The sequence below is a fragment of the Brachycentrus maculatus genome, unplaced genomic scaffold, assembly GCF_059751285.1.
Source record: "Brachycentrus maculatus isolate JH-2025_06_01 unplaced genomic scaffold, ASM5975128v1 h1tg000032l, whole genome shotgun sequence".
NCBI lineage: Eukaryota > Metazoa > Arthropoda > Insecta > Trichoptera > Brachycentridae > Brachycentrus > Brachycentrus maculatus.
Genome location: NW_028280786.1, coordinates 1183472 through 1199776, shown reverse-complemented (window position 1 = coordinate 1199776; position 16305 = coordinate 1183472). Strand labels below are relative to the sequence as shown.

Below are 16305 nucleotides of genomic sequence, written 5' to 3'. Positions count from 1 at the left end.
CAACGATAATGTAAATCAAAGAAGACATTTTCTGTCACAGTTCCAATTAACACCCAGGACAAAATTGATTCACAAGTAATTTTTATTTTATGGTATTCAATAAAACATCTCACTTCAACTTTTCATGGACCATGTCCATTTTATTAAATTTACAGAAAAATTATTTTTTTTAAATGATACCAATATAGTTGTTGATACTACTTCTAATGATACTTATCTATTTATATGCTTAAATATGAGGAAAATGGATTTGTATTTTTATGTTTGCAAAATATTCCTAGAGCGATTTGCCAAAAACTAGCTAAATTTTCATCACATGTCATAAAAATAATTGTAAAACATCTACATAGTTAATAAGTATTACACGATGTTAAAAATTTATTTGAATTTTTATTAAATTAATAATGATTCGATATATTTAATTTGATATTTAAAAATATACCCATTAGTAACTAGTTAGGGTTCGTTCAATACAGCCATTTACTATATGACTATTTCTGTCAAATTTGGTGCATGTAAGACGGTAGATATGAATACTTTCACAAAAAACACAAGTTACCGCTTTGCGATGCAATAGTTATCCTTTTACTTTTGTATCACTGCCTCATTTTTTTAAATTATTAACAGTCTCGAATTTCAAACCGGAACACATTTTTGCATTAAACTATTTGTGTGAATAAAAATTTGTCAAAATGATTAAGGAAACACTTGTTTTTATACCAATTGAGTTTATTAATGACTACTAGTTTTGGAAGCTAAACTTCCATCGTCAGGTCTGAATAATAACTATTATTATTCAGACCTGACGTTGGAAGTTTAGCTTCCAAAACTAGTAGTCATTAATAAACTCAAGTGGTATTAAAACAAGTGTTTCCTTGATCATTTTAACATGTCTTACCACAAAGTAAATGCCGAAATATAAATAAAATAAAAAATGTGTCAATGATGCGAGATATTTTCAGGTAACCTTAAACCGGTTGTGTTTACAAATAAGAATCAAGTTGTGGTAAAGTGGGGATAGAGCTATAGCCTCTAACTCGAATCTATAACACTAACCACAACCTGACTAGATAGAGAAGATATAAGTTTTATTCAATAGCAATGTTTTTGTTGTTGTATTCTACATTTCCTAGAACTGAGAATAGCATATAATTGATGCACATAGGAAAAAACATGTAATTAATGCCTCAATGTGAGTAGCTAATGCAGTAATGAGCAATTTCTGCTTAATTTTTTAGGTGTAAGAAATAAAACAAATAATGTTGAAAGCAAACGTTTATTGATATTCAATATTATTAGATAAGTATTACGCATCTATGTTTTATCATTCTATATAACATCATAAAGCAATAATGAAAATATTTAAAAGAAGAAAACTTACTCTTATACCAAAAAGCCAAAAAAATAAAAAGGATTCATAGAGACGTCACTTATCTATTACTTATCTATTGAATTACATTGAAAACAATGTTACATTAACCATATTCAAGTTACCAAGACTAACTAAACACCAGCCGAGTGCAGAATCCATCGAGGGAAAGAAACATTTAGTCCGTCTTGGCAGTTAATCAACATTCACCTTTATTCTTCTTTGTTCATTTTAACCCCACCAGTCAATCAGTATGCCGGACACTGCTCAAATTAAAATGGACAAGGAAAACAATTCTCTCTGTTACAGATCGAACGAGTCAATCGTAACAAAAAAAGAGTTTACAACCTCTATACTTTGCATTAAAATAATGCCCATTTTCACAGGCAGGGTGTCACATTTACTTTATTCCCCCTCCGGTATCACTAGCGAGGAATGGACTCACTTCACCCTCATCACATCTCCAGGAAATCAAGAAAATCAATAAATACGGATATCCTTTAGTGATGCACCCGCAACTGACATTGGTTTACGTCATTACCTACTAAGAATATATAATGTGTATAGGATACACATGTACACACACTATATACTAACCGAGAAGGATTAATATGGGACACGCAATCATTATTTGCTACGCGAGTTAATTTATATATCAATATGGACTGGCATGTTTTCACACTTGTTACTTTCTCTGTGTTATTATTTAGCATAAAATAGAGAAATTTCAATAAATAGTAATTTCCAGGCTTGGAAAATTCCACTAATTCTATGCAAAGTATAGCTTGTATGAAGTGTCGCCCGATGCATAAATATTCCAACAGCCTGCGGGCCACCCTAACTAATCGCTCATTCGCAATTTCAATCAAAAATGAATCAAAATAAAGGTTTGAAAAATAACAAAAAATGTCCACAAAATATATATTTCTGAAATGGCAAATGAGCAAAAAAGTGTGGCCCGAAGTCTTGACAATTTCTATAAATGTATGTTTAATGTATAACTTTTTCACACATTTATAAATATCTAATACCAAAAAGCTTAAGCCGTGTTCCATAACATGGCAAATACTTGAAATCCACCCGGATTCAGCTCTCTCGGTTATGTCTGCTCCAATTCAATACATATACTTCAAGTAATAATCCAACATAAAGTGGAATGGGGAATAAATTATAATACCTAGTGTAAGAAATGGAATAAGTATTATAGTGGTTTCTGTGTGACCGGAGTAACGACCGTGGGGAGGAGAGCTGACGACGGGACAGAAATTCACTTCTTGGTCATGATCTTGAGGTACTCCAGAGCGTTTTGCGCAGCTGCAGCTTGCGCATCCTTGCTGCTACCGCCGGCTCCGTAGCACACCGCTACAGGCAGAGTGGACAGCTGCACCAGGCACTGCCAAGCTCCCGCGATGGACTTCTCTTCGATGTCTACAAATGTCACCTCAAAGTTCTGCTCCGAAGCTATTTCTTGCAAGAACTGCACAAAGTCAAAATCTTTCTTATTCAACGGAGTCACCTGCAAAGTATAAAGTTTTCAACTATAATTTGTAAAAAACAAAATGAATAGTAAGGAAAAATAATTCTTTTTTTTGTTATTGCATAAAACTCAAACATAATACATACTCAAAGATCATTAATTTGAGCTTTGGCTGTAATATTTTTTGTTTCTTTTTAACCCTAATACGGGAAAAGCTCTTTTTTTTATTTTCTCATTTCTTATGCTCAAAAATTCAATTCCTAATTTACCTTCATTTATTATTATGTCCACATTTTTACACCAGTTTGAAACAAAATGTTGACATTTCGCGGAATAAATGGTTGCAAAAATGTTTATTGATTCATGTTATGGTATAATTGTTTGACATTTTATCTGTGAGAAGTTAATGCCGATGAAATAAATCAGGTTAATAAACGTTTCTTTACCTGCATATAAGTAAGATATATGCGAATATAGAATGAATTATCGAACATTGCCTCGAACTGAATTGTAAAAGTAGTGCTGACATTTTAGATTTACACGCAACCCACTGATAGATTTTGTAAAGGGCTAATTTTCTTTAAATCATCCTATATTTTTTTAAATAATCATAACTTCTCACCAATCACACAGCGTGTGGTGTGCCGTTCATCAGTAAGTGTGGTCATTTAAGATTCATATTTTTTGAACGGTGATTGCTATCCTAATTATTATTACCATGACACCAAAAAGGGAATAAAATAAAATTGAAGTTGAAACATCTTTGATAATTATTATTACCATGACACCAAAAAGGGAATAAAATAAAATTGAAGTTGAAACATCTTTGATAATGGTATTAGCAAGATGCAAGGTTGGATAGATAGTGTCGATTTGGTACCTGTAGTTTAGCCAAGATAGGCCCGACAGAATGTTTGAGCTGCTTGTGGAACTGCGACACCTTGTGACTGTGGCTCGTGGTGAGAGTGGATATCTTACTCTCCTTCATATTGGCGTACCGCGCAGCCACGTTGCCACTATTCTGCAATACGTCAACTCCATATAAGTTATGCAACATTACTAATATGTATTCACAGATTAATTATAAAAACTATTCACTCAATTATATAAAGAGTTTTATTCCAAGGAGAAAGCAGATTAAATTGTGACTATATGCCTGTAGCAATGTACCGACCTCTCCGGGCTCCTGTTGCGGCAAGGGAGTGTCGAGCTGAAGCAACAGCAGCATGCGGTGCGCAGCGAGGCGCTTGGCCACCTTCTTGCTCTTTCCGCGCCCCACCTCTCGCTGGTTCAGCAGCATACATGCTACTGTAAACTGTCGCTCGTGCGGAAGTCCACCTAAAACAATTATAGCACCTTAATTTCATCATTTTTACACGAGCTAATACAATTCTCCTTTTCCTCTCCTATAGTATTTACTATTTATCCTCTCTATTTTCTTTTCCAAATAGCAGGAAAGTCCTGCAGTCTAATTTACTCCACTTACATTATATGCATCTCATCAATCCTATTCCTCTTCTATATCTGAGAATCTAAAGAACAGGACTCAATGATAAGGTTAACTAGATGTGAAATAGATAGAGCACCTATATTAATGCCAGAATATAACATTTATATTTGTTTAAATTAGTAGTGTGGGAAAAAAATTCAATCAGTACAAACATATATATGTTTTTATTTTTAATGATATTAATCATATTTTTCTACAAAGTGAATGCCGAATCAATAAACAACAGGATCCTGTTAACTTCTGTATTTGGTTCATCCATCTTGTAGAAGACTATTATCCCTGTTAGTCGTCGTTCTTCCTAGGTATATGAGCAAAATAGAAAATTATGATTTTTCTGAAACAAAAACACTTTCCATGAATCCCAGCTCATGAAGGATGGTGACGTTTGTGCAAAGAAAACATAATATTCATCTCGGGATCGACATTTTGAAGGCTCCAACATGTACCAATAATAAAATAATAATAATTGATAATAACTGACCTTCCTCATGTTCGGTTACATATTGCGGCGGTGGCAGGAAGCGTCGCATACACATCTCCTGAAGACATCCCACTGGATTCACGTCATAAGGTGACTCGGCTGATCCATCACTGTTCAAAGAACAAGGACGATTTAAAAAATTAGGATATTTAACGATGATAGTGTTTTTTTATATTAGCACTTGGAGCAATTTCATGGAAATTCCCACTGTATTCTACTGCTACAGAACTAAAATCAAATTAGAATGGTACTAAAGTTTCTTACAGTTTACTGAAATAAATCAAATCTGAAACATCCACTTGTTGACTTTGGCTCAGAGTTAATGGCTCATAAATAAGTTTGAAAGTATTAACATTGCAAACATGTGTTTCAAGAGAAACATGGCATGTTTCAGCACGCTTTTGAATCTTTAAATCAATACGACAAAATTTAGAACCAACTGTGATTTGTCAAAGGTTCCAACACGGTGGTAGTTTTTAATACAGTAGGGATATTGCTAAACTATTATATATTTTGAACATCAATGAAACAGTTAACGAATTGCAACAAATGTTTGATTTTTTATTTCTTACACAGTTTCCGGTGGTGATCCATTGGTAGTACTATCAGCAGGAGTGTCTCCACTCAGTTTGTCCAAAAGACCCTTAGCTGCCTTATGCTTTGCTTGTTTCTTCGAGCGCCCAGTTCCAATAGCTGATGTAAATAATATTCATTAGTCTCTTCTTTATTATTTATAAAATTTCTTTCTTCATAGTTATTTATAAAACCATTTGAATAAAAAGAGTAATCATAATAAGTACTCACCAACCATATCCGACACGGTTACTCTATAACGGAAGATGGGTTCATGTATAAGTCCTTCAATCTGCACTAACTCGTATTTGGGAATAGTTCCACGTCGCGCGAGTAACTCTTGCAGCACAGAAACTGGGGTCTTGGCTGGCATGTGTGCCATTTCCTAGGAAGAAAAAACAATATGTAATTATAAAAATAGAATCTCTTATAATTTTATAAATATTGTAATGGAATAAAAAGTTTAATCAACAATGCCAACATTAAATACAGTCTTCTTTCTTTCTTCTTACTCTCATTCGAACCCAACAATGCATAGAGCACTGCATCAAATCAGTGTGGTGTAAAGCTGATTACTATAATGCCGTCAAGGTGGTCTGTCCTGTGCTTCAGATACCTTTTTCTAACCCTTATTCGCACCCAATGGTGCATAGGGCACTGCATTGTATTGACGCAATGTTATCTTTATCGTTACTTATATGAAGGCAAGGTGATCACTCCTGCGCTTCAGGGACCAGTCCAGGGTAACATCAAATAAATATTAGAGTGTAAAATCACTAATATTTATGTAAACCCCCCCTGTGAATCGAACCCAGGACCTCCAGCACGATAGCTAAACATGCTAACCATTACCACGGAGGCGGACAAATACCAGTGTAGGTAATACATATATAACATTTGTATACATTATATTGAGCTATTAAAAATATAGTAATGAAATCAATGTTACTATCTTACTCATAATTTTATCTGTGGACCCAATGGAACACGTAATGATAAATAAAATTACATCACGTAAAACGCTGATAAAACCAGGAATAAACAAACTTTTCTGAGTGAGCAAAATAACAAAACTAGGTAAAGGATTTTTTTTAAACTATTATCCTACTAGATTTCACTTGAAGAAATAATTTTCAAATTAAGTTAGATATCTCAAATAAAACACATATTTTCCTGTAAAACAAATGTAAAATTTAGTATCAGTGAGATGAGATGAAGATGAGATTGCTAACCACGGCGGCCATGCAATAAATTAAACATGTGATTTATTAAATGAATACTGATTTGCTGTTGAATTTATCTAACTGCATTTCCAAGTTGGGCCAGCAGTTCAGTTTACCAGGCAATCAGAGAAGTGTGGGGAGTAAAGTTGTGAATATTTCGGTATTGTTGTCTCTATTTGGGTATAGTTACATCATACATTTGACTCCTTTATCCTTACCCACACCCAGTGGCGTATACAGAGTTTTTTTTATCAGGGTAGGCAGTAGGGTTGGGTAAGGCATAATAGGTACTGGTCGTGTTTCTATATGGAACGCAAATAAACCACTGCTTTTCTGCCTATATAGATTGAACACCTCTCCCAACACCCAATGGTGAATAGAACACTGCAACTAAATGATGCAGTGTTACCTGTTATGTTAACACATTGTTTGCAGGAAACGCTTAAAAGAGTTTAAACATACTGTTGGTAGAGAGCGGGAGATGCTTATAAGCGTTCTATTAGCTTGCTTTTGGTAGAATGTGAAAGACGCCAAAAACATTGTACAGATCGGAATTGCATTTGTAGTTTCTTGCGATCAGTATACAACCTTAATTAGTATACAAATTAGGGTCCAATGATGAAAAAACGCCCGATAACAATGAGTTAAAACGAATTATGATGTGTTTAAGTGTAAGATAAGGTCTTCGATGGTAACTTACTAGCTTGGCAGCCTCATTGAGAGGAGGCATGGACTCATGCGAGACTTGACGCTGGCGGGCCCCCGGACCTCTCCCTCCGCGGTACCCCACGGGGTGGCGGCCCCCAGCCGGGCGTTGGGCATCCCCCGAGCTCACTACAGGCGGGTGACTTGCCATCTAGGTACACAACATTGAAGAAATGCTTAGAAACCCGTTGCAACATTAGTTCCCCGGTATTCATGGGGGTCACATCCTTAAAAATGGTAGAAAAACCATGAATATCGAGACTACCTACAATCACAATTCGGAAAAGTGATGGGATGGTGAGAGGAATTTTATATCAGGTAATTGCCTAAATTTCTAGGCAAGCGTCTCTTTCCTTAATTCCTTAATGTTTCACTTTCTTAAAATAGTAAAACCAGTATTTGAAAAAAAAATCAATATTACTTCTTACCTTGTAAAATAAAATAGGTGCTTAAATTCTTAGACAGTGATCTGAAAAAATAAAAACAATATGATGAATTACAAATTTCGGGGCTTAAATCTTTAATTGTAAAAAAAATATATGTATAACCTTTTGTATTTTCTACTAAGCTGTATTTGATTGTTAAAAGTTAACATTGTGACAATTGTTTCGCCTAGTTATAGCATTTTCAAACGAAAGTTTTGTTTGTTTGTTCAATATTATTCACAATATTATTCTTATGTGATTTTTTAACAATAACATACAACTTAGTAGACTCATATAATCTGTGTTTGATTTAACAATTATTACATAAAATAAATATATTTTAACTAGCGAAATAATTGTTAAAATAATTATGAGTAAGCATCCGATTGATTTTAACAAGATCTGGTTACTTACAATTTTTTAATAAAATTATTTAAAAAAACCTTGTGTGGTATATTGAAATATACAATATTTGAAAAAACGTTATTGAGGTTAATATCGACGTATTTCCCGGTACAAAAATTAATGGCAGACTAAAACATTATTTCGAATTAAAATATTATTGACTTCAACATTTAGCTATTATAACCTTATATTTATGAACGATAAGTAAAATTCATCATTTTACGAAATCGAAAACCTTCCAAGGTAAATAATATAAGTATAATCCTAATTACAACGGTGTGCTGCAACATGCCGGAAACGATGTCACACCAATGACAACGGACCTAAAGATACAAGAAACTCAACAAACATTGATGCATGGAGCCATTATAATACATAAATAGATAGTACATTTAAAAACTTACCAAAATTAATGCAGAATTCCAGCCAAATACTATACTCCCATCAAAAGCCGGCGAAACCTCGGAAAAGTCAAGATGTCTGCTTTGATCAATGCCACAGATATTCAAATGAGAAACAGGAAAGATCGGATAACATTATCATAGATATTTTATGAAAAACTAAAGGAGTACTTTCCTATCAATAAAATATTCCAGTTATCACATGGTATATGCAAAGGCGCCTGATAATGACAACTATCCGACCTTCTTGTCAGATCTTTTAAATAGATTTATATTATCCACTGACACTTCGTGATGGAATTGCATTTTTAATTTATTATTAGATTAAAACCAATATTTTTAGCTTTTCCACTTTTTTATTTGACCAGCGACCGGGTTTCGTCGTTACCGACATCACCAGTCTGATGATGTCGGTAACGACGAAACCCGGTCGCTGGTCAAATAAAAAAGTGGAAAAGCTAAAAATATTGGTTTTAATCTAATAATAAATTAGATCTTTTAAATTTTGATATTACCTCAACTCTTCTCACTTTCCCTAACAAACCTGATTTTAAAATTTAAAGTTATTAAAACTAGTCATATTAATTTATAAATGCATTTTAGGTACTAAAAAAAACGTAAATTACTCACTAAAGCCACAAGTACCAGGATCTCGCGGCACTGGCTTTTTATGTTTTTCATCAAAAACAATATATTGTAACATTTAATGATATGAAATTATAAAAATAAAAAGGGATAATTTTCCTGGATATTATTTCAATTTCACAGAAAATATGGAGCAAGTAGCTCTTTTAATACTAAATTTATCGAAACAAAATTTATATATGAAAGCATGGGTAACCACAGCAAATTTTCTAGGGGGGGGGGGTCAAAATATTTTTATTAATGTTTTAATGTAGTTTTAATTTACTGTAGCATATTTGTATGGTGAACGACTGGATAGGATACTGTAGTAATAAAGGACATACTGTAGCAACAATTTTTTTTCACAAAAATAAAAGTAGCATTATTTGACTATTTTTTTATCAATCCAGGGGGAGTGAATGCCCCCCCCCCTGCGGGTGCACTCCCCTGGTGGGCAACCACAGGGGGGGCCTTGCGGGTGCCCGTGTATGGAGGATTTCAATCCTCTTATTAGATCCTGCATATGTTTGCTTCTTCTTCTTCTTTTTAATGGCTTTTCATCCTTATTGAGTGTTGGCATTATATGTTTGCCGAAGTGTAACTAAATCTCTATCATCTATGACTTAAACTGTCAAATTTGTGGTCTCTGTGGTTGGCTGTGTCTGGCATAATATTGGAAATCCTACTTGTCGCTATTGGTCGCTATTGGTCGCTATATATTGAGTATTCTGCGAAAGCCTTGTATTTCTGATATTAAGAAATCTTAATAGCTTAACACATATTGTTTAAACGTGGGTTATATCATTCAAAAAGATGGGAGAAGACTCTGAAGTTACGATAAAGAAACGTAGAAAGATAACCAGTGTCTCAACGCCTCCAGTGGAAGTTCAAAAGCCGGTGGATGTTTACCAGGTTACATGCCTTTTTAAAAGTAAAAAAAATACGCGTAGTTAAATGCAATAAACATACACTAATATTTTATTTTTTATCTAGCGAGTTGTGGACTTCGAAGAAGCGGAAGCACGCAACAGATCCGCCGAAAAGGACGCATCCTTGTTTCATAAGTTTTGTGATGATATAAGGCACCTTCTCATGGATATCGCGGAACTTAAAACTCAAAACACATCAGAGGTAATCGACTGTTACGAAATAATCTGTACTAACACAAATTAACTTATTTGTCATTATTGTTTCTAAAATATTAAAAATAATGCAGATTTGTAAGACAATCCAATATTTCCAGGCCCGAGAAGAAATTGGTTCGAAGCGTATTCAAGCGACATTGATGCTAGTGGCGCTGAAAAAGTTGAATCGGCTGGAGAAAGTTCGTACAAAAGCGGGAAGGGACGCATTGCACAAAGAGAAACAGAGACTCGACTCCACCCATCTCCTGCTGCAGAATCTGCTCTACGAGACAGACCACCTGGACAAGGAGGTGACCAAGTGTCTGCAGTTCAAATCTAAAGATGAAGAAATAGACCTGGTTCCCGTTGAAGACTTTTACAAGGAAGCTCCTGTAGAAGTATCGAGACCGGTGAGTTTAACCCTTTCCTGTGTTGGGTATCTACTACACATTGCTTCTAATAACCATCAATGTCTCTATAAATATAACAAAGAGGAACAGCATTACCTCCGCCATTTGAAGTTAATGACGGGACCTTAACAAGCTGTTCTCCGGCATTACCATTACACAGTGAGGCGTCCTGTCCAACATCTTGGCCATGCTCCAGCCCAGGAAGGCCGAGAAGAAAGCTCAACAATACGGCGGATCCACTTTCCTGCCATCAGACTCAGCCGATTGACGACGTTTTTCATTAATATATTTTTAAAATTTTCTCTCTATCATTTTCATATCATAATTCATACCTGTATAAGCGCCCTTGAAGTAGTTTTTTACGAAAATGGCGCTATATAAATCATCCAAAATTAAATACAAGGTTAAGATTTTAGGTATTCCTCCATAATACATTTAAACACTGATTTAAAAAGTAATATTAATAATAATTTGAATTTATTGGGTACATCGGAAACAAATTTGCATAAAAACAGCGCTGTGAATGCCTCGACCTTGGATCTCAACGGTGAAGAGTTTGCGAGAAGTGCGACACTGTATTCACATCTCACTCTTGCATACTCAACTGTGGAAGGGCGAGGACTGCGGCCACTACCAATACTACTGGCAGTCGGCAGTAGCTATCAGGCTTGCAACCAGAGTAGGTCTATGCCTGTTCCGTGAGCATTTCCCGTTGTTTTTTAATGTTTTCAGCAAATAAATCTCAATTATTATAATTTTTTACTTCAATTATAATTAATTAAGGGGATTAGCTATGAATATTCTTATATTTCCTATTTAAGATTGGTAATTTTTTATTGTGTACTGACTACCCAACTAAGGTAAAGGTTAATGTGTTTTGTTATGGCTAGTATTCAATATGTTTGTTCACAAATAGTTACACCTCATTTCTAATTTCATTATATTAAATGGATTAACTTAAAAATAATAAAAGTAAATCCAATGAGCGCTTTTAACAGTTATGTTATATTGTGGCTTTCAAAATAAATAATAATAAATTCAATGATTTCATACGATATGACAATTGGATATCACTTTATACAATTGTCATATTGTATGTAACATTTAAAATCACCAATAACTAAAAATATTGGAATTTAATGCTGAATCAATAAATAATCCAATAATAATGATTTGGCTATCACAAGTAATAAATATTCATTAAAATTTTACCGTAGCATTTTGTCGTAACATTTTGTCGGAGCATCCGAAACTATGGATGAAGCACTCGGCTCACTGTATTGACTATACGAATGCTCGCATCGTAACGTGTTACATTATGACAAAATGGCTCTGGTCAGTCCCTACCATTAAACTACTCACTGTTTTATATTTTACTTACAGGCTTTAGATTATTTGGCACGTGTTCCTTACTTAATTAACCTTTAATATTTCATATATATATTTGTAAAAATATTCAATAGAATGTCATAACAATTTTTAAAAATCCGGCGACTTCTTATGTGAGAACCTCTGACTTGCAACGGGTCATAAATAGATATATTGTTTAAAAAATTATCTGGTACATTGTAAAGAAGTATTGTTATGGAGAAATCGTATGAAAAAAAAACTGATGATTTTTCACCTACTTTTTGGATAGTAACCCAAAGTTAGGGTGTTAATGTACAAAGGAATGGCATGCACAAATGATTTAGAAATCCTATAGAAAGGACAGTGTTAGGATCAACTCTTAATGTGTATTTTTTTTAATTCATCAGGAGATAACCAAGAAAGACCCTCACCAACTGCGTTTGGCCCGGCTGGAGTGGGAGCTGCAGCAGCGCCGCAAGCTGGCGGAGGCGTGCAATGAGCTGAAGGAGAGCGCGCTCAGCGTGACCTCCTCGCTATCGGCAGCGCGTGCCCGCCTCGACAGCCTGGCGCCGCGCCTGCGTGACGCACTGGCAGCCGCAGACCCCTTGCGGGAGGCACTCGGCCTCGCCAGCGGCACGAGCCTGCCGAGCGCTACGCGGGGTCCTTCCACTCTGCTGCCCCCTCCTCTGTTTCTGTTGCACGCCCGGGTGCAAGCATATACCGAGGCCTTTGGACGCAACTTGATACAAGTTTGTGAGTATCCACTCTTCTTCCCCTCTACCTTTTCCGGTTCTCCGGACTATGATGATCACCATAGCTATGGCGTGCCTGTCCAACAGTATCCAGAACAGCTTCTGGACTGTTTTAGCCAATTTACATTGTCCCTGTGAATATAAGCTATGAAGAATAGCTGAGAATACTTATATTTCCTATTTTATGTATAAAACATTCACATATAACATGTATAATAATTCATTCACTATAAATAAAATTTGACATGCATGCATGCAAAACTTAAAAACTAATTAGCTCATGTATATATTGGCTCGGGTACCATCTATAAGATCCTGGGTTCGATTCCTGGAGTCGACATTAATACAATATGCCATGTCTTTTAGTGAATGAAAACATGTATGACTAAAAATTATTATTTTCCTAAACATGGGTAATTATTTGGTATTTTTTTGCATGGAAAAATACATTTATTTTCGTTCTACTGAGAAGTACCGATTTTGCGACAAAACTATATCAATAAGAATTTATATTTACACCATAACACTAATGTAACTTTGTGTTAAATTTTCAGCAATATCTGGAGATGAAGAGGAAGCCCGAAGATTAGAACAGGATGCAGAATCTCCAAATGTGTTTCTGGATTCAGATTCTGACCAGGATCCCAAGGAAGAAGAGGACAACCAGGACAAGAAGAAACGTCACCACAGAACAGACACTAAAGTGACCAAACAAGAAAGAGCCGAAGAGAAATTGAAACTTGTTATCAAAGCACATCCTTTAGTTGTTAAGTTGACAATTAAATTCACAGAAGCATCTTTAACTTTGACATTCTTCTATTTGATTCACTTGAAAATAGTGACGGTTAAGAGCTCTATCGAAATACCCAAACCTTCTGGAGTTTCATCCGCGGATGTGTTGAATAGTCAAAGTATTCTCAATGCACTTTATCAGGGAGATTTTGGAGCTGACTCTCCTCATCCGGCAACAGGATATATTCTAAGATCTGCCGGTGTTGATGATAAATTTTCGCAGTTTATTCCTCAGTTAGGGAATCCATATGTTTGGGCGCAGAGAATGTGCGGATTAGATTTCTTGGCTTCGACATACACAGATGGCGACGCTCCGGGCTCGCTTTCTAAAATCCAAAGCGAACCTTGTCCTAACCTAAGCAGCATCAGTGTGGAAAATGTACTGATTGTCTTACAGAAGAGACTCAAGGCGAGGATATCTCTAATGAAAGAGCTGCAAGACTTAGAGTCTGGGAGCATACCGCCATTCGAGGGTACGGGGACTACGCAGGTTCGTCTTCTAGGATCTTTAACTCAGTGGCAGTGCATATCTTGGACTGAATACAGCCAAGCGGTCTCTGTTGAAGAACTAGTTACCTTAGGACTGGTGAATCAACACGACATGTTCTACAGAGCCATTATTACGAGACAATCGGCCAAGTTAATTGCTCTTGTATGTCTGAAGAGCGATTATCCGAAACGCGCCCCAATATTTTCTCTCACTCTTCACTGGAATGGCACTCATCATGCTGGAACTGATGACGATATTCGAGATATCGAGAGGTGTGTGAACACAGATTGGTGTATCCAAGGAAACAAAAGTAAAGTTTCTCTGGCGGGACAACTCACCCGACTACTCTGCTGCCTTGACGTGCTGCTAGAAGCTGTCGGCTCCTCAGAATTCCCTCCCGACAAAGTTATGTTCCGACCGGTAAAAGGAAGGAATAGGATTAAGCCCTATAAGTATTTGAAATTAGGCTCCGGAGTATTCACTCAGTACTGAGTATTGTCCTATTAACCAAACTGTCTTAGATTTCAATGAAATTTCAGATATAATAAAAACATATTGTACACTTTATACTCGTATTTTTTAATCACATTTCACAACCGATTTTTAACAAAAAATTCTTTTCAACCTGTCTGTCTTTTATCAGCTGTAGAGCTGTCATTTCTCATGTATTATGTGATGCCTTTAGTATAGAGATGAGAAAATTATATTCTTTGTAATATGGTCAGATTTTATGTGAATATTGGACAGGAATCAAAAAAGGGTAAATACAAAAAATAGAGCGAAATATACTTTTTACGATTTTCCAAATCATAACCTTACTTTTTGACAAATAACAAACTCAAAGTAAATATTATAACTCAATAACAAAATACAAGTCAAGTCGTGCATAAAGTGACTAATCTTAAATTGACTAAAAAGAAATAACCTAGACAATTCTTTTAATGTTTTAAAATTTACATGTATAAGGTTCAATTACATATACATATTATTTCAAACCCTTATTCACACCCCAATGGTGCATAGGGCACTGCATTATACAAACACAGTGTTATCTTGATTGTTAACTCACGAAGGAAAGGTGATCAGCCTTCCGCTTCAGGTACCAGTCCAGAGTAATATTGAATAAATATTATAGTGAAAAATCACTTATATTTATTTGACCCCCCTCTGGGAATCGAACCCGGGACCTCCAGAACGGTAGCGGAGCGTGCTGACCATTACACTACGGAGGCAGACAACTATTATATTAGGAAGACAACGTATTATTAGGAAGGAAATAAAACATTCAAGTAAACGAAACATTAATTAAACTTTATTGATATAAAATGCTCTCCATTATATATTACATTTTGTATTGAGTCCATCTTAATAGTGTCAGACAAGAGATATGCACAAAATGAAGCATTTGATCATGAGAATTTCAACGCAGATCAGATATTTCAACAAAACCCTCAATATGAATGGTTTTACATTCTTCTAACTCTATTCACATGACAATACTAACCATTTTATTAAATCTACGACCAAATGGCAGTGGTTTGGACAGGCGCAGGAACTGTCTGTTCAGAATTTGTTTTTAAATCTAAAATAACCAATAAATTAGCTAAATCCGAATTGTTATCGTCGGAGTATTCACTATGATGTGCCGGGTTACGATTTACAAAAATATTCAGAGATAAAATTACATACACAGCTAATTATACTTTCAAAACTCTACTTACGGTCCTCTTGAGTTTGGTTCTTTTTAGCTCATTATATAATTTAATAAATAAAACATGACATAATACCTGCGCCCAAATTAATTTCTAAAATTTAGAGGTCAAAATTGCTTCAAAAGACTTTATATTTAATTGATTTTTATCATATAAGGTTTTGTTTAGACATCACTAGCTATTTGGATAAATCAAAAATACTCGCACCAAATTTTAGAATGTGCGAATTGGACTTCGTTCTCAAATAAGTCTTGTTTTATTTTATACACATTTCAAGATACATCACTCTGCAGCTGAAGGTGACATTAATGATTAACTAAACAGGTAGCGAATGTCCCAACTTCCAATGTCTTACACATATCTGGTGTAAAAATTTATAAAACTCGCCATTTCGAACTACGTAAAGTGAAAATTATTACCTAGCTCAATTACAGTACCAAAGACTTTCATATGCTAATACTCGAAATTCTGCAAAAGCGCGA

At 35.1% G+C, this 16305-nt stretch overlaps 2 protein-coding genes across 2 annotated transcripts; one reads left to right on the top strand and one right to left on the bottom strand.

The window, feature by feature from the left end:
• Positions 1-1262: 1262 nt before the first annotated feature.
• LOC148312807 (protein Loquacious-like) lies at positions 1263-8650 on the bottom strand. The gene is made up of 9 exons (XM_088273202.1): positions 8573-8650; positions 7767-7807; positions 7334-7489; positions 5642-5795; positions 5410-5530; positions 4838-4947; positions 4021-4184; positions 3727-3867; positions 1263-2885 (listed from the first exon to the last, which is right to left on the bottom strand). Exons 3-9 carry the CDS (start codon positions 7487-7489, stop codon positions 2637-2639), a joined length of 1095 nt encoding a protein of 364 aa, XP_088129328.1. The 5' UTR covers positions 7767-7807; positions 8573-8650; the 3' UTR covers positions 1263-2636.
• Positions 8651-9834: 1184 nt separating this feature from the next.
• thoc5 (THO complex subunit 5) lies at positions 9835-14675 on the top strand. The gene is made up of 5 exons (XM_088273190.1): positions 9835-10105; positions 10187-10324; positions 10437-10727; positions 12485-12830; positions 13384-14675. Exons 1-5 carry the CDS (start codon positions 10007-10009, stop codon positions 14601-14603), a joined length of 2094 nt encoding a protein of 697 aa, XP_088129316.1. The 5' UTR covers positions 9835-10006; the 3' UTR covers positions 14604-14675.
• The last annotated feature ends 1630 nt before the right edge of the window (positions 14676-16305 follow it).

Coding starts and splice junctions, on each gene's coding strand:
- LOC148312807 (XM_088273202.1), bottom strand. CDS start 7,489: ATGGCAAGTCACCCGCCTGTAGTGAGCTCGGGGGATGCCCAACGCCCG. Junction 4,948..5,409: donor GGATCACCACCGGAAACTGT/GTAAGAAATAAA, acceptor TTCTTTGAACAG/TGATGGATCAGCCGAGTCAC. Junction 2,886..3,726: donor CTATCTTGGCTAAACTACAG/GTACCAAATCGA, acceptor TATACTTTGCAG/GTGACTCCGTTGAATAAGAA.
- thoc5 (XM_088273190.1), top strand. CDS start 10,007: ATGGGAGAAGACTCTGAAGTTACGATAAAGAAACGTAGAAAGATAACC. Junction 10,325..10,436: donor AAACTCAAAACACATCAGAG/GTAATCGACTGT, acceptor CAATATTTCCAG/GCCCGAGAAGAAATTGGTTC. Junction 12,831..13,383: donor ACGCAACTTGATACAAGTTT/GTGAGTATCCAC, acceptor TTAAATTTTCAG/CAATATCTGGAGATGAAGAG.